The sequence below is a fragment of the Meleagris gallopavo genome, chromosome 1, assembly GCF_000146605.3.
Source record: "Meleagris gallopavo isolate NT-WF06-2002-E0010 breed Aviagen turkey brand Nicholas breeding stock chromosome 1, Turkey_5.1, whole genome shotgun sequence".
Classification (NCBI taxonomy): domain Eukaryota; kingdom Metazoa; phylum Chordata; class Aves; order Galliformes; family Phasianidae; genus Meleagris; species Meleagris gallopavo.
Window position 1 is genome coordinate 60,109,482 of NC_015011.2, and position 18,552 is coordinate 60,128,033.

Below are 18,552 nucleotides of genomic sequence, written 5' to 3' on the forward strand. Positions count from 1 at the left end.
AAAAAAAAACCACCATTCAGTACAGAAAATAAACTGGGAAAATTTGCTTAGGAACAGACTATAGGGCTGGGAGAAAGCTAGCTGTGATGTAACAGGTGGGTGGGTGCAGTGGGACGGTTGCCAAGGAGAAAATGACCTCTCCTCCTGCACTGTGACACCACAGGATCCCAACCAGCAAAGTATGAATGCCAACTCTGCCTTGCACCAGGTTATTTGAACAGCAGTAGAAACATCAGTAACCAAAGCTTCTCCTTTCCATCAAGAAAGGAAGCACGGAGGAGGAACCATGGTAACAGAAGTATCATTATTTTATTGGATAATGAGCAAGGATTTGGGTCTTTGTTTTTCTGTCTCCTAGGCAAGATATGAGGGACGGCGGGAAGGCTCATGGAACTTTTTTTTGTTTCAGATTTGAAACTGTAGTTAAGTGAGGGGGACAGAGATGAATGGTCATTATCTGTGGTCTTCCCAGGCCATCGCCATTCTCTAAATCTTTCAAGTAGCATAAACCAGAGAAGGTCTGTAATTCCTGTACTGAGTTCAAAGAGTTCTCAATTGAGAGGTTGGGTGGATCTTACTAAAGGCTTTCAAACTTTGTTTGAAAATACATCCTTGAGTAATGACACATCTCCCTTGTTCTCCCATTTCAGCGCGAGTGCATCTCTGTCCACATTGGCCAAGCTGGAGTTCAAATTGGCAATGCGTGCTGGGAACTCTTTTGCCTGGAACACAGCATTCAGCCAGATGGCACCTTCAGTGACCCACCCAGCAGCGATGACTCTTTTGCCACATTTTTCAGAGAGACAAGCATGAGTAAATATGTGCCCCGAGCTATTATGGTGGACTTGGAACCAACTGTAGTAGGTCAGTGTAGAATTAATCCTGGAACACTGAAATGAATTAACTCTTCTACGTGTTGAAGTTCAGACCACTGAATGGCCTGTGTCTTCATCTTTAAGGATGATCCCAGCATCCAGATAGAACTGACACATTTAGAGCTTTTAATAGCAAGTATTACTAAAAGATGTGACTCTCAATGAAAAGATGAAAACTAACACTGCTTTAACTAATAGTAAAATAAAAAGTTTTCTACTCTCTAAAACTGTACTGGTTGAATACAATCTGATTTTCTTAAAGAAAGTATTGTTTTCTTCACATTCATGTGGAAAACGAGAACGTGAATAACGAAGCAGGAGTGTCCTGAAAGATGTTTTATTCCTGCACATCTCTTCTAATAATTCCCCTGAATGTTCTGATGAATCTACATCTGATCAGTTGGAAAAGCTGAAATTTTATCACACCATGGCACAAACCTCATCTACTAAATTAATTTATTTGTACAGCACAACCATTTACACTCAGATAGGAGCCCAATTCTTTGCTCAAAACTGAGATCATCCCTGACACTGCTCACTTGTCATCATCATCCCTCCGCTTACCTCAATGCAGATATTCCATATCATGTGTTTGCCAACAAAAAATGTTCCATTTGTTTTGCAAACGTTATTAACCTTGGTGAACCATCTCTTCTAAGCTTATAATTCTAAGTTTGTAATTCTTTTTTTCTCTTGTTCAGACGAAGTACGAACCGGCACCTACCGGCAGCTTTTCCACCCAGAACAGCTGATCACTGGAAAAGAAGATGCTGCAAATAATTATGCACGTGGCCACTACACTGTTGGCAAAGACAAAATTGACATGGTTTCAGATCGCATCCGCAAACTGGTACGCAATATTATATTGGAAGCAAGGCCGTTGACGGATGGGAAGTGAAAGAAACGTGTAATGCTCAGAACAGAGCAACTCAGTTCTTCGATGTCCCACCTTAAGTTTCAAATGAGTGAAGACTTAAGTGGAAAATGTCAAATACTGATTTACCATTGTTATACTGTCAGAAAAAAAAAACCAACAAACCCAACAGTATTATTCTAGTTATACTCCAGCCTGAGATTAACAGGTGACAGGAGTTTTCCCTGGAAAAACTGCTGATGTCTTTGCTATGCATTGGCTGTGGGGGTTGCTATTTCTATCTGAGTGAAAATTGAAGATATGTTCACTTTTGCTTTTTTCCTGTTGGCTTTCAGGCTGATGCCTGTTCCGGACTTCAGGGATTCCTCATCTTCCACAGCTTTGGTGGGGGCACCGGCTCTGGCTTTACCTCTTTGTTGATGGAGCGCCTCTCTGTGGAATACGGAAAGAAGTCTAAATTAGAATTTGCCATTTACCCAGCTCCTCAGGCCTCCAGTGCCGTGGTGGAACCCTACAATTCTGTACTCACCACGCATACCACTCTGGAACACTCAGACTGCGTCTTCATGGTAGACAATGAGGCTATATATGACATCTGCCACCGAAACCTAGACATTGAGCGCCCAACCTACACTAATCTCAATCGCCTGATCAGCCAGATTGTCTCCTCCATCACCGCATCGCTGCGCTTTGATGGTGCCCTCAATGTGGATCTGACCGAATTCCAGACAAACCTGGTGCCCTTCCCACGCATCCACTTCCCCTTGGTGACCTATGCCCCCATCATCTCTTCTGACAGAGCATATCACGAGCAGCTCTCGGTGGCTGAAATCACCAGCTCCTGCTTTGAGCCCAACAACCAAATGGTGAAGTGTGACCCACAGCATGGGAAGTACATGGCTTGCTGCATGCTCTATCGTGGTGATGTAGTTCCCAAAGATGTCAATGTAGCAATTGCTGCCATCAAGACCAACAGGTCCCTTCAATTTGTTGACTGGTGTCCAACAGGCTTCAAGGTGAGAGAATGCCATGAGTTTCTCTTTAAGGGCAAGATCAGTCTAGCTGAAATCTTGTGTTTTAAGCTTTAGATTTTGCATGCTTTTCAGTTGTGAAAATAAGGTACCTAAGAAAGCTGTGATAGTATAAACTGAGCCCCCTTCCTCCCTCAGGCATCCCATAGACAGAGACTCCTATGTATTTGAACAAATGCAAGCATATGTAGTATTTTTATATTCAGTAACAGGAGAATGCGGACCCTACTAATTTTTAAGCATAAAGAAACTGCATTCTAGAAGAAAGATTAAGGTACAGCTTACGTTCTAAAGGTGCCTTTGAGGGCACTCTTCATGAGATTCAAACAAACCAGAAGAATAACCCAAAACAGTGTCAGTTATACATTGTTGCAAACAGAAACATTTCTACAACATCTCCAAGAAGAAACATTTATGCCAATTTTGCCAACCGTGCCAACACCTTTTTGTTTTTCTTCACTTAGTCCTATTCAGGTTATTGAGAGTAGGAATTGATTTGCACCCAAAACAATACATTGAGTGACTTAAGACTTAACAGAGATTTACTGTTCCACTCAGGTTCTTTCCTTACCTCTTTTCCTTCTCCTGACCAGTGCTTTTCAGCTTTCTTAACCTCAACTTTTTTCCTAACCTATTGTAACTGTAATGCTATAATATGATGGGGAAGCTGGGTGGCACAATCCGCAGCTGCAGCAAATGAAGACAACCCCAAATGCAGCAGCCAGGGATGCAGACATAAAGGAAGAAAATTTGCTTATCCTTGGAAGGCCTCAGTTAGGCAGGAATCTCCAGCAAGATGCCCCTAACCCACTGCAAACCCTTAAGTGAGATCTGGGAATGGGTGGATCCTGGCTCCACACACTCTGGTCACTCAGGTACACTGCATGCACCAGAGCTCGCCTGGGTTGGCCCTGCCTTCCCACCAGGTGCTCAATCACTGGTTCAGGCCATGAATTTGCATTTCCACTACAGAAACCTATTTGTTTAACTTTTCTTATGCAATCATTTTATCTGCTGTTTGCAGGTTGGGATCAACTATCAGCCACCTATACCTACACCTGGGGGAGACCTAGCCCAGGTTCAGCGAGCAGTCTGCATGCTCAGCAACACCACAGCTATTGCAGAGGCCTGGGCAAGGCTGGACCACAAGTTTGATCTTATGTATGCCAAGAGAGCCTTTGTTCATTGGTATGTAAGTGAAGGCATGGAGGAAGGAGAATTTGCAGAGGCCCGAGAGGATCTGGCTGCCCTGGAGAAGGACTACGATGAGGTGGCAACTGACTTATTTGAAGATGAAAATGAGGCAAGGGAACCTTAACGTTCACTTTGCCTTTTTTTTCTGTGCATAAAGCATTTTGTCTTTCTCTGTGCATATGATTGTCTCTGTGTCTCTTTATTTCATATGGTTACATTTTTGCTTGTCTCACACACAGTATGTTTCTGGCCTCACCTGTAGTATTGTGTCTAGGCATGGAGCCTCCAGCACAAGAAAGCTGTGGAGCTGTTGCAGCAGGGCCAGAGGAGGCTATGAAGATGATCTGAGGGCTGGAGCACCCCTCCTATGCAGAAAGGCTGCAGGAGCTGCACTTGTTCAGCCTGGAGAAGAGAAGACTCTGAGGAGATCTAATAGTGGCTTTCCAGTACCTAAAGGGGCTTTCAGGAAAGATGGCGAGGGACTTTTCACAAGGGGCAATAGGACAAGAAGTAATGGCTTTAAACTAAAATTAGAGAAATTTAGATTAGATATTAGGAGGAAATTCATTACTCCGAGGGTGGTGAAGCCCTGGCACAAGCTACCCAGAAAAGCTGTGGGTGCCCCATCCCTGGAAGCATTCAAGGCCGTGCTGGATGGAGCCCTGGGAACCCTTAGCTGGTGTGGCAGCCCTGCCCATGGCAGGGGGTTGGAACTGGATGGGCTTCAAGGTCCCTTCCAACCCAAGGCATTCTGTGATTCTATGATTAATTCTAAATTCATTGCCATTTTATTAGACTGTAAACAGGGTAAGTTCTTCACTGTTAATTGAATCACAAGGCAGTAAGCGTGGGATACATCACCAACTAATCATTACTCACTTTGCTTTTAGAGGCAACACACTTCCTATTTTTTGCTAATATATCCTGCAAGGAATTTTACTTGTAGAACTAAGAATCCCTCATCTTCTACACTCTGTCATTTATTCAACACAAAGATACAGTCATGTACCTGTAATATCACTTGAGGAGTTCTGTTGCTTCAAAATATCCCCTGCCATTACTACAGACACTATGTGAAGGAAAGTTTCTCGCCCTTCTTAGTCTTTTTTTCATACTAATAGCAAACATAATGTTTGTAAAGCTGTTCCACTCTAAGATGCCTTGAGAACTCTGTCAGTGCTGAGAACATACAGCTAGTCCCCTGTTGCCTTGGTTCTACGAAGTCCACAGTGTGGGGTGATTAGAAATGTTGCTAGGTGCCAAGAGTAGGAACACTATCCAGATACTTTTAGCTTCAGCAGAAGTTTAGAGCATATTATGCTTGTGCAGCTGTGGTGCAGCAATCCTAACTGGTCTGGAGGCATAAGTATGCTGACAATTCTGTTGCAATGCTAAGTGAATAACATCTATGAATCAAGAGCCTTAAAACATGGCAATGCTGGACAAAACCTCCACCAGTTTCATCAGACTTACTGAGGTACAATAAATCAGAACGATGACAAAGAATGTGTATTGTAGACACAGGTAGGATAGTAGAACATTGCATCACTAAGACACAACAGGCAGGTGGCCTGCTGCAGCCTGAGGTAAACCAGGTAACAAAGGAATAGGACAAATCTTTGATGCTGCTGACAACAGATCATGAGAAGTGGCTGGCTAACCCTGATCTGTATCTTAAAAGAGAATGGCAGCAGAAGCTACGGGACGTTATACATAGTGAAAGGGGAGTTTTGGAGTCTTGCTTTGAATGGGAGACATCAACAGAGAGCAAAGGGGGTGTTGGGTTGCCTTGGATGTTAACTAAAGCTAACATCACCAAATAAAAGCATAAAAATCAGGTGAACAGGGACAGTGGGAAAAAAACAGGTGGTCTGTGTAACTATTTAAGAAGGACAGAGGAAAGGTAATAGAAGGAAAAAAAAAAAAAAATAGGGGTAACTGCCAAGCAGCCCTGTGCATGAATAACACCTGAAGCAAGACAATCCTGCTGTGATGACATTACCATGTATATTTGACTTGCTTATGTACTCATGCTTATCTGGAAGGTTTCCCTTAACCCTGGTGAAGAGACATCCTGGAGGGAATGGAAGACAGAACAAAGTCTTTTAATATGCACCACAATACTATTGGAATGCTAGATTTATTAGTGATCTTTAATAAATTTCTTTGAAGAAAGTGTTTTATTTGAAGCATATGCTCATCATATACAACTCCAGCATGACTACAGAGATGCAGTTTTACTCAAACTGTTGAGAGGAACATTGCCCTCTTTCTGGCAGCTCAATTTGTATTAGATTTGCTAAAGAATCTAAAGAAATCTAAAGAAAAAGCAGACATCATAGAATGGCCGGAGTTGGAAGGGAACTGAAGGCTCATCAAGTTCCAACCTCCCTACCACAGAAACGTTATATCCAGAAACATCACTGATGTAGATTGCCTTTTTATCTTCAAAATGAATAACACTGATCTATGTAATGCTATAGTGGGATGATAATAGCAGGGTGGCAAATTCATCAGTTGTAGCAAATGAGAAAGAGCCCAAATACAGTAGCCATGGATACAGAAATGAAGGAAAAGAGCTACTTACCCTTGGAAGGCATCTCCACCGCCAAACTTAAATGAGGTCTGAGAAGGGACAGATCATGGCTCCATCCCTTCCAGTCCCTTGGGTTGGCCCAGCCTTCCCACCAGGTGCTCAATCACTGCTTCAGACCGTAACTTAGCATTTCCACTACAGCCTTTATATTAGAAAGTGTTGTTCTGACATTGAAATAATATAGGGAATAATTCTGCATCTAATTCTACAATTTATAACATATATAGAAATGTTACATATGGCAATTTTTATAGAAAACAAAAAAAAAAATTTGAAACTGTATTCCAAGATGTACTTTGTGTTTCTTTATTTAAACTTTAAGCTCCAGATTATTCAAAATGCTATTTTCAGAGAAGTGTCTGTTTTTAAGTAGGAATTGAGTTTTGTGTGAGGGTTAAGGTTTTTTGTTGTTGCAGTTGTTATTTTTTTTTTGTTTATTTGTTTGTTTTAAAAAAAAGCTCTTTAAGAGGCTGATTTTGATAGTAGCATTAACAGTTGGAGATAATAGCTCACAACAGTATTTCTGTGTTGTCATCATATAGCACTCCCTCCTCCTCAGAAGCGTTTGACCAGTGAGAAATGACCCAGACTCTGCTCAGTGGGTCCTGGCCAAGTGAGGTGGGCAGCAGTAAAATTAACACTGATTCCAAGAGGTGTTCTCAATGCCTGTTCACAAGAGAGGAGAGGGGGAACAGAAAAGCAGAGAAAGTACAGATACGGACAAAACTGCAAATGTTTTAGTGATTCACAGAGCTCTTTTGGCTTTTGTAGCTGTGATGTTTGACACTGTGACTTAAAAAGTGACTAAGAGGTTCTGGGTAGTGGATTTGCTTCGAGATCTTTTCCTGAGATGATTCTCTGTACAGATGCTCTATCTGGTGGAGCTATGACTATTAACGTTTCAGATTGCCCAGAACGCTGAGGATTGTCTGGAAAGTTACCAGCTCCTTTGGAAGAAGAACACTAAACCAAAGTATTCTTTAGGCTTAAAGTTACTGCCTGATGATTTCCTGGAGAAGTGTGAGAATCAGCTTAAACAAAGCAGCAGGTAAACTGCCATGGGAATTTGTCCTCTTTAAAAAATATCTTTGCTTCCAGAAATCTGAAGCTTTCCTAGCCAAAACCAGAGATGTTAAATTTGCAGGTTTGTGTAAAGAACACCCAAACAAGAGCATACCAATGTAAGTGCAAGCTTATGAAAAGTGATGTGAACTACTTCACACTGTTAAAATGTAATATTTAAAGCAAAAGATACATGCAGGTTGCCAGCAATGGCAGAACAATCTATTGATATCATCACGTCAAGGTAGACTAACCTAAAATTCAGTAATTGTAAATTTAAATTTCTGCAGATTAAACATAATTATCTACAGTATATTTCTAAAGATGGAATACATAATGCTCAGATTCAGGAAATTAAGTGTGCCTTTCTCTTTGTGACCTAAGATCTGAAATCATGAGGACTTATCTGTCCCCTGAGAGAAGCAGCTTCTTTCCAATGCTGAGCTAGTGCAGAAGGAGCAAACAATGTAATGGTGAAGGCAACTGCCCTAGTTCAGACTGCAAGCATTTGTGTGATGCCTCCAGCTATTTCTTGCAATAAGCAATGCAATGAGAATCAAATTACTTTCTGTGTTTGAACAGACAAGTCAGACTTCATAACGAATGCCGCACCATGCTGCTGATAGTACAGCCCAGGTGGTTGTATGGAAGGAGAACCAACAGAACTAATTGAAACATTAACAGAGAGGCAGGAATATGGACAGAAAGAGGTCAGAAAGAGGTTCATTTAAGAGCTCTGGCAGAAGACGCTTGAAAATGGGAAGTATATTTACTTTCACTTCTCTGTTTCTGTCTTTTCTTCTGTCCTCCTCTTTCCCACTCATTCATTCCTTTATGATCTCTGTATTCCATGCTGGAATTTAGGAATGGCTCTTGTCTACACATTCATGCTGCCAGAACAGGGAATTGGGGTAGCATGTTCCTTGTATGTGACACATATTTATAGCACTCAGAAATTATAGTGTGAGGCACATTACATGGCCACATTCAGATTTAATAATCACGCAGAATCAGAAGGGACTAAATGTGAAATGCTGGGGAATATCTGAGTCCTGTCTGTCTGGATGAATTTGCATATTTGGGGCAGCTGGGAGGGCAGAAGGCAGTGATGCGGTAGGCTGAACTGTGGAGTCTGTGACCTATTGCCCAAAGCACTGTGACACTGAAGAGCAGAAGCAGGTGCCCAGCGAGGTTCAGTGCAGGGCTCTGCAAAAAACCTGCCATCACTGATCCGAGAGGGAAGGAAACACCACTGGAGACGCCATGGTAAGGGGGGATGTGGGATCACCAGTCATACAGGGGCCAGGAGGATTACGGGCAAGGGTAGTCAGGGGGATCTGCCATTATCACCAGTTTGTGCCACAGTCTGATCTCACTCACGGGTTATGATGTAAAAGGTCAGGAAAGCTGTGTCAGAATATCTCACTGGAGCTGCAAGGCACACAGAGACACAGTTTTCTTCAGAGAGTCTCTAGTGGAATTATAAAATAAAGCAGATCTGGAGTTTTGGTTTTCTAGTAATCTCTGTTGTGACTATATTTTCTCAATGCATGCTCATTTTCATATGAAATAATAATCCTTTTCCTTACATTTGTGCCTGTTTAAATTAACTTAGTCCTGATGTCTGTACTTTTCACAGCTATACAATGTATGTGTTTCTGGAGTGCAGGAAGGTTTCTATATGTGTATGTGTTTAAGTAAGCGAAACAGAATTTTGTCTTTTTTTTTAACAAATCCATAGAAATTGCTCAAACCCTCTTATAATGTGAAAAAATAATTTCACCTGGTACACCAATTTATGTCTATAGCTGTCATATTTTAGTGTAGAGAACTATGTGATAAAGTCTTTTCCAACTGTGGTGATTGTGTGTGCTTTTACAGCTGCAAAATGAGAAAGCTTATTTCAAAGGCAAAGTACATACACTTCCATGCACTTGCCATGCCTTAAAGCAGACTCTGTAAAAGTCAGGTTCACAATTTGTAAGGTAGGTCCTACGTTAGTGATGCAGTGTGAAATGTGAGTTTGGAGGAGGCTCAAAATTGAAATACCATGCAGAGATCAGCTTACTCTGCTTGTGATTCTGAAGAAGGGCCATTCTTTTTCCTACCAGAAGTCTAACATTATTTTAAGAGCTATTTACTACTCAAAATTAGAAATCTCTTTGTTACTGTCTTCTTTACTTGATAGAATATTTCTAAGCAATTGCTGGGTTAGGAAGAAACAGGAGTTGAAGCCAGGAGTCATGGCAGAAAGCCTGGCCCAAAATGCAGAGTTAAGCCACTGCTTCAAACAAGCTCTGTCTGAAAGGAAACAAACTGGGTCTACAGTTTTCAACTGCAGTCCTATGCTGAGCTCTACATTATTAACGTTCTAAGACAACACACACACACACGCAAATACACACACACACACAAATTGATTCCTCTACTGATTTTAGAAAAGCTTCCAAGTGTTGCTTGGCTTTTAATTGTAGGTGTGCTCCAAAGGAGAGTCTATTAAAAGTTACCTTGCCTCATTTCTGTGTTTAAAAGACAGAGCTGCTCTTTTTCTTGCTGTCAGCCTTATAGATCCACACTGGGATCTAAATGAAAAGCAAGAGCCTGTACTGTGCCAAATCAGCGTTAACTGTACTCATTAAACCCAATCTAACCTTCAGTGTTTCCTGAGTAATCCTCCAGATTGCAACTCCACTGCAGCATACTAGCCTATGCAGATGCACCAGCACTCACTTTGGCAAAACTTAACTGAAAAAAACAAGGTTGCACAAGTGTGCTTGAAAGCACATTACACACACTTTTGCAAATAAATTTTCACAGTCAGCAACTTAAAATGAGCACTGAATCGAAGTAAAATGTTTCCTGGAATGAAACAATTAGATTAGTTTTCTATATTCATCTGAACTTCTGCAAATGACAACCCGTGGCAGTAGTGACTTCTAAAATACCACTTGCTTCTGAAAAAATATATTTAGTTCTGTTTATAAATGCAAACACTGAAAATTGATAAAGAAAACTGCTCTAGAGATGATGCTGGTTGTGCATTCTGCTGGAGGATTTGGTTTTTGGGAAGATACATTTAACTGTCAGATCATGGGACGATTCTGCAGGATAAGCAGTTACAGAATTTGACAAAATAGATATAGCAAGATATGACAAAAGATAGAGCAAAACCAACAAAAAGTTAACTGGCCACATCTGCTCATATGTACATTACAAACTGAAAATGACTGGGGACCACTCTCTTGCCTTGAGGCCAGCTAGGATGGCCTGCTTCGTATTTATGCATATCTTTCCCCCTCCAAAACCAGGCAGTGGTTAGCTAGCTGCTTACTGGAAACCATTCTCAACAATGAGCTATCCTCTGAATGGTGCCCAAGCAATACCTGAGAAAGTAGGAGCTGGCAGAAGCCACAATTGTGCCAGAGTATATATTAATTATCAATCAGTACAGGCTACTCTGTCTCTTTTACTCACTAGTAAAAAACGTGGAGCATAGAAGATTATAATTACAATTGCTCCGAAGCAGAAAATGAGGTTGAAAAACTCCACGTGGTCCATCTTTGCTTACAAAACTGCCTTTCCTCCATGTGATTTTGTTAGTCTGGACCAACTCAGAAGTCTCTACTTTATAATTTTCTTTCTGAACTTATGAAATCCAGCACCAGGCCCCTGTACTCTATGTGTTGAGGCTTTTGAGCAATTGCATCTGCTTAGTTAAGACTGGTGTTATATATGTTGTGTTCCTTTCATTGAAGTTCCAGGCTACCACAGGAATCATACTCAAAATTATCTAAGTAAGCACATTACATGCTTTGACATTGACTTAATAAGCAGCGAACCTGCAATATAAAATTCACAGCTTGTTCGGGATCTTGAAAGAACATTAATTTCACCCAAAAGAATCTGAAATCATTTCCTGTGGTGAATATTGGTGAAAGCAGTTCCTCCAAGTTTGCACTCTAGTGTGCTGTCAGATGGTAAAAGGATCAAAAGACATCACCTGTCTTGGGTTACATACAGTTGAAAAATACCATATGACTGTGTCAGGTTCCAGCCAGAAGTAAAAATAAAGTGGGATGTGTTCCTCTGTATAGCCAATTCATAGGAGGAAAGGCAGGTTTTGTAGAACTGAAATTATTATTTTTTGCTTGCTTTCATGTATTACAGCACAAAGACCTCAGTTTTTAAAAAGTCTGTCCCAGTCATTGGCCTGTATATGTACAATCTCAATGCTGATGTTGAACAAACAAATGAAATACTGCCAGTGACAACTAAATTTTTTTTTTTTAAGTAATATTCTGGGAAAAAGTAACTTAGGAATAAGGAGTATTAATGCACACTGTTTTTCCTGACCTTATCTCTCTGCTCTCTCCCTTTAGCGTGAGTGCATCTCTGTTCATGTTGGCCAGGCTGGAGTTCAGATAGGAAATGCATGCTGGGAACTCTTCTGCCTGGAGCACGGCATTCAGCCAGATGGCACCTTCAAGGATCAGCACAATCAACTCAACTACGATGACTCTTTTACAACATTTTTCAACGAAACTGTCACTGGGAAGCATGTGCCACGAGCTGTAATAGTGGACTTGGAACCAACTGTAGTAGGTCAGTATCAGCCTGCAAAATGAAAAAGGGGTTACTCTTCCTAAGTATCACTACAGTGTGTCACCAGTCTCCACTGGAACAAAGAAGCACATCTTTGTACCGTGTCTACCATGAGACTGCATGAAATTAATTTTTCCGTGACATTGAATGTCACATTCTGTCATGATGCTATTATCTCTACGGATGTTACAGATCTTGGAATGGCAGGATCCCCAGAAGCTTAATAGCTAGTATACACAGTTGACTCTTCTTTGCAGAAACCCTTAACTCTTGGTTTCCTTTATCATGACATTTTTGTCATCTGAATTCTGCTTTTCTCCACTTTGGATTCAAAATGAGAACTGACATTTTCCTTCCAGGAAAAAATGGGTTTCCTTAAAATTAGGAATTAGATTTTCTTCTCCCATGTTTGTTTGTTTGTTTGTTTGTTTTTGTTTGTTTTTTTCCTGATAGTCTGTCCTCTTGTCAATACAACTAATAACAAGCTCTTCTTGAGAAAATAACAGCTTTGGCAGATGCCTCACAACAAATAAACAGAATGCCACAATAACAATGACAAAAATTCTTAGGGACATTTTCTCTTCTCCGTTAGTTTTCCCTTCTCAGTCAGTTTGGTTTTTTGGGTCATTTTTTGGGTCACGATCTCCCATGACTGAAAGCTGGCACTGCTGCCAACAACAACCAGCTTGTCGGCACTGGAGCGTGGTCATGCAGGCTCTTATAATTTCTCTTTCTTGGTCAGATGAAGTGCGGGCTGGCACCTTCCGGCAACTTTTTCATCCAGAACAGCTGATCACTGGAAAGGAAGATGCGGCTAATAACTACGCTCGTGGACACTACACTGTTGGCAAAGAAAGCATTGATATAGTGATTGATCGTGTTCGTAAGCTGGTAAGTCCCAGTAGTTTTTAAACATTGCTTTAGTTCCACTGAAGGAAGAAATGCACTACAGGAAATGTGAATCAGCTCAGAAAGGAGACTGCAAGACCTACAGAAAGATCATTACCACTCTAAAAAAGACCAGCAGAGACCTCCCAGTTGCATGGCTTCAGATATTCGTAAAAGATGTTTCTGAATATGTAATTTTTCATCAATTCTATGCAATTCATCAGCAATTCTATGATTCTATCAATAGCATAGCTCTAAAATACCAACACTGACATAGAAGTGTAGATTACATGGTTCTGTGTTGCTGTTGTTGTTTCAGTTAGATTAACTGAAAAAACTGTGGAGTTCAGGGAGAGAAGTTCACTGTTAAGAGACTAATTTTTATGTCAAAAGTCAAGCCAGTGAAGGAAGAAAAGAACAAAATTATCATCAGCCCTTTCTTAAGAAATACTGACCTGAAATATGTGCTGTGTATTGCTGATGATTGCTCTCTCCTTCATCTCAGAATAAACAAATGCAGTAGATGTAGTCTTTTACTTCTTTTTCAGCCCCTATTCTTTTACTTTATCTTTTGGTTTCTAGGCTGATGCCTGTTCTGGACTGCAGGGATTCCTCATCTTCCACAGCTTTGGAGGGGGCACCGGCTCTGGCTTTACCTCTTTGTTGATGGAGCGCCTCTCTGTGGATTATGGAAAGAAGTCTAAACTAGAGTTTGCTATCTACCCAGCTCCTCAGGTCTCCACAGCTGTGGTAGAACCCTACAATTCCATCCTTACCACGCACACCACTCTGGAACACTCAGACTGCGCCTTCATGGTGGACAATGAGGCTATATATGACATCTGTCGCAGAAACCTAGACATTGAGCGCCCAACCTACACTAATCTCAATCGCCTGATCAGCCAGATTGTCTCCTCCATCACCGCATCGCTGCGCTTTGATGGTGCCCTCAATGTGGATCTGACAGAATTCCAGACAAACCTGGTGCCCTACCCACGCATCCACTTCCCCTTGGTGACCTATGCCCCCATCATCTCTTCTGACAGAGCATATCACGAGCAGCTCTCGGTGGCTGAAATCACCAGCTCCTGCTTTGAGCCCAACAACCAAATGGTGAAGTGTGACCCGCGGCATGGGAAGTACATGGCTTGCTGCATGCTCTATCGTGGTGATGTAGTTCCCAAAGATGTCAACGTAGCAATTGCTGCCATCAAGACCAAGAGAAATATCCAATTCGTTGACTGGTGTCCAACAGGCTTCAAGGTGAGAATGCCATGAGTTTCTCTTTAAGGGCAAGATCAGTCTAGCTGAAATCTTGTGTTTTAAGCTTTAGATCTTGCATGCTTTTCACTTGTGAGAAGAATGAACCTATAAAAGGTTTATGGGTATAAAATATGCACTTTCTCCTTCAGAAATCCTAATGGCACAGATTTGTAAATATTTATAAGTAGAAATCTGGCTGTATGAGTTCAAATCTAAAGTCATTAATTTCAGACCTGAATTGTGAAAAGGCAGTGAGTGTGCTCTCTAAAGCAACAAATAAAACTGAGGAAATACCAAAGTCAGTATATTCATTAAGGAAATACTGGTACTCAAGAAGCTGTTAGTTAACCCTCTCATACAGAAGTACTACGTGGCCTCTCTCCTTTGGCTCCATAGAATGTTGACAAACATCATTTCTACAGCAATACAGACAGGAGTCATGGAAAAACATCTGTCATGCAAATATCTAGTTAAGAAACTGAGTACTTTTAACTGGGAACCAACTTTCCATATTAGTTTGCATCTTGCTGAAACAGTACGTTCGGTGTTGAGTAGCTGTTACGAAAGCAAGGAAGTTTCCAGTGTACATTAAACAGAATAACAGAATAAGTAGCAATTAAAATGATCATGTATCGTGTATAACCTTATTATGTTTTATTGTATTTGCCATTTGATAGTGGTACCATGCTATCACCGCATCTGTAACTTTATTCATTACTTCAACTTCCTGACTGCTTTCTGCCCTTGCCTTTTTCATACTTCTCTCATATTCCTACTTCCAGGTTGGGATCAACTATCAGCCTCCTACAGTAGTTCCTGGTGGAGACCTAGCCCAGGTTCAGCGAGCAGTCTGCATGCTCAGCAACACCACAGCTATTGCAGAGGCCTGGGCAAGGCTTGACCACAAGTTTGATCTCATGTACGCCAAGAGAGCTTTTGTGCATTGGTATGTAAGTGAAGGCATGGAGGAAGGAGAATTTGCAGAGGCCCGAGAGGATCTGGCTGCCCTGGAGAAGGACTATGAAGAAGTGGGAACTGACTCATTTGAAGATGAAAATGATGGAGAGTAATTTTAAAATACACCTTGTTCCTAGTGAGCACAGAATTGTCTCTGTATCACTGTACTGCATATGTCTATGATTATGTCACACCTTTGTTTGTAATATACACAAATATAGGAGGAGTCACATAAAGACATTTTTTTGTTCTACGAATTGCGGGTAAATTGTCCTGTAAGATATGGTGATCGTATCTTCATTATGGTAGTAACGCTCCACCATTCCCAGCAACGCACAAAGATTTGCTCTCCTGTTAGTGTAAGCTTTTAAAAACTCTCTTTAATACACATTAAAACATGAAAATCCAATATATACAAGCTAATAATGGATTACAGTGAAATGCTATAGTTTTCAAATTTAAATTTGACCTACCTTTGCCTTTTGCTTGTTGGCATGTCAAAAAACAATGGAAATGGAGAAATGGTTTCTCTGCTTTGCGCTTCATTATCCTGTAAATGATCTTCAACTGATGGACATAAAATGGACATTAACAGAAAAAAAAGCAACTTATTATTAGTCAGCATGCATTCACCAAGTCATGTCTGAATAATTTGATAAACTTCTATGACAAAATGACTGTCTTTGTAGACTAGGGGACAGCAGTGAATATAGTCCACCTTGGCCTTGGTAAGGCTTCTGATGGTCTCTGATCAGATCTTCATGATTCTCAAAGAGAAGTTGCCAAAGTGCAGGCTACGTAAGTAGACACTGAAATGGATTGAAAACTGGCTGAATGGCTGAGCCTAGAGGGTGAGAGGAGTGGCAGATATGCCAGAGGGTTGTGCTGCTCTAGGTAGCACTGTTTGAGCTGGAGGGTTGGACCAGTCAACCTCCAGAGGTCCATTCCAACCTTAACTATCCTGTGATTCTGTTATCTTCCTCACATAGAGATTTCTACTTATGTTGACAGCTACAGTACGCATGATATGCATTTAATTATCCAGATCACTAAAATGCTGAACTATGCACTTACAGAATACCAGAAATGCCTCTCCTTAGGAAAATATCCCTATTCAGGATATACTTGATTATGCATTTAAACTGAAGCAACATGAAAGAGTATTACTCAACCTAATAGGAATTTAGACTTTTAGACTCATTGTTATCTCCTAAACTGAAACCAAAACCAGAAAAAGGAAACTTTACACATGGGACGCTGTTAAAAAAGAAATGGTGACAAAATTGGCAGACAAAGTTCTTGCTTTCTTCGTTGAAAAACTGCTGAAAATGATACAATGAAGAAATGGAAGACACTTCCACATCCAGAGTGGAGTATATTATAAACTCTAAACCATAGGATGTGGAGTTCTTAATTCCCAGAATGCTTTTCAGATCTCATCCTGATGATCAATTTTATGGTTTATTTTATTTTATTTTATTAGCATGGACACTTAGGAATCAGGATCCCAATTCTCTCAGTAGTCAATGAACTCTTTAGAATGATTTGTAGGTTACTTTAGAAGTGCTATGGCAGTTACCAGGAGCAAGCAGGTTTTGTCAAAGTGACACTACCCCATAACACTCAACAGGCAGTGTATTTGGATCCAAACACTTTATCTACTCACTTTTAACCATCCCTTCATCTAAGTGTATTTCCCAGGCTCAGACACCTGCCCAACTGTAACTGGAGTGTCACAACTGACTTCCACAGGCAAACCCTACAACATTATTAAATAAGACGTATGCTCCACTTAATCTAGTAACCAGACTCTCAAAGAGGTCGTTACCAAAAGCCATGGCAGCTGCATGGTCCTTCACTGCTTTACACAGATCTGTCAAATCTAGCTCCTAGTTAATCTCTGATGTCAATTTGCACTCTGCTTAGTTGGTTTAACTGTTTCAAGGCAGCGTACAGCTATGCAGTTCTTCTTACTCTTTCTCTCCCTTTTATCAGGCAAACTCCACACAAACTAGTAATGCAAAGTGAAAACCACTAACTCTGTCATTACCAAAATGATTCACAAGTGCCACTGGAAAGATGCTGAGTCATTTGTACTCTTCTGCCCACAAGCCTCTACAGGTACCCTTATCTGTCCATCTGATAGCTCAGGAAGCTTTTCACTGCCACTGCTACCTTGGCTGAAGAGCTCTTGCTGTGAGGGCCTCTTCACAGGTGGTAAGAAGAGGGGAAATGGCCTCAAGTTGCGCCAAGGGAGATTTAGGTTGGACATCAGGAAAAACTTATTTACAGAAAGTGTTATTAAGCACTGGAATAGGCTCCCCAGGGAAGTGGTTGAGTCACCATCCCTGGATGTGTTTAAAAACCATTTGAATGTGGTGCTCAGGGACATGATTTAGCAGAGGGTTGTTAGAGTTAGGGTAGTTTGGTTAGGTTGTGGTTGGACTTGGCAATCTTTAAGGTCTTTTCCAACCTGAGCAATTCTATGATTCTGTGATTCACACACACCACTTCACAGCCAGCAGGGCAGCATCACTCACCTCTCAGCTCTCCTCCTTGTGTGGTGCAAAGCTGGACTGGTAGCTACTCCCCAACAAGCAGAACACCCAAGCAGGGCAGCACACTGCTCCATTCTTCCTGTTGGTGCTCTGGAAGAAGAGAAACGTAGCCTGGAAATGCACTGGAGGAGTGGGTGCCTGAACTCCTGCTGGTCTGGATGCATTTGGACTCGCTGAGGCCAGGCATCATCCAGTATGGGCTGGAGCTGAAGCTACTCTATTGTTGAGTAATTTCGTTTACCATTGCACTGCCATTCACCCATACTCTCCTGGGGACCACGAGTCACTTAAGAATGGAACTGGTTACATTTTGAGGTTGCAACATGCATTAAGTTTCTAAGCAAGTAACTTATTTGGGATTATTTAAAATAAGTAGGTTGCTGTGGGCGTTCCTAAGAGTTTAGCTTTCTTCTTGTTTTTGTAGCTAAAAGGAAAAGACGTTGTACCTCACAGCAGCCTACTTCTGCGCCCCGTCCGCCCCTGGCAGCGACAGGAAGTGAAACCAGCAGCTCCACTCGGTCTGCGCTGGAGCTTAGTTTCACTTTCTGTCTGGGGGCAGAGCTAAGCAGGAAATGAAAGCTCCGCTGCTTTGCGGGCGTTGGCCGCTGCCTCTGACGCAGCCGGGAGGAGCGCGGCAATCTCTCTCAGGCAG

At 41.4% G+C, this 18,552-nt stretch overlaps 2 protein-coding genes and 1 long non-coding RNA gene across 4 annotated transcripts; 2 read left to right on the plus strand and 1 right to left on the minus strand.

Annotated features, from left to right (window-relative positions):
• Window positions 1–64: 64 nt before the first annotated feature.
• Window positions 65–4,152, plus strand: LOC100545512 (tubulin alpha-2 chain). The gene is made up of 5 exons (XM_010713914.3): window positions 65–289; window positions 651–864; window positions 1,577–1,725; window positions 2,085–2,765; window positions 3,805–4,152. Exons 1-5 carry the CDS (start codon window positions 287–289, stop codon window positions 4,096–4,098), a joined length of 1,341 nt encoding a protein of 446 aa, XP_010712216.2. The 5' UTR covers window positions 65–286; the 3' UTR covers window positions 4,099–4,152.
• A 4,280-nt stretch (window positions 4,153–8,432) lies between these two features.
• LOC100548529 (tubulin alpha-4 chain) lies at window positions 8,433–15,595 on the plus strand. Its single transcript, XM_010713906.3, has 5 exons — window positions 8,433–8,898; window positions 12,012–12,234; window positions 12,977–13,125; window positions 13,705–14,385; window positions 15,168–15,595. The coding sequence occupies exons 1-5, from the start codon at window positions 8,896–8,898 to the stop codon at window positions 15,453–15,455; spliced, it is 1,344 nt and encodes a 447-aa protein (XP_010712208.1). The 5' UTR covers window positions 8,433–8,895; the 3' UTR covers window positions 15,456–15,595.
• Window positions 13,138–18,445, minus strand: LOC104911790. 2 transcript variants are annotated; one of them, XR_004160892.1, is made up of 3 exons: window positions 17,883–18,428; window positions 15,816–15,909; window positions 13,138–13,801 (listed from the first exon to the last, which is right to left on the minus strand). It is a non-coding gene; the product is annotated as an uncharacterized LOC104911790 (long non-coding RNA). The 2 variants fall into 2 exon arrangements; XR_794169.2 differs by lacking the exon at window positions 13,138–13,801 and having other exon boundaries at window positions 15,693–15,909; window positions 17,883–17,990; window positions 18,347–18,445.
• Window positions 18,446–18,552: the final 107 nt, after the last annotated feature.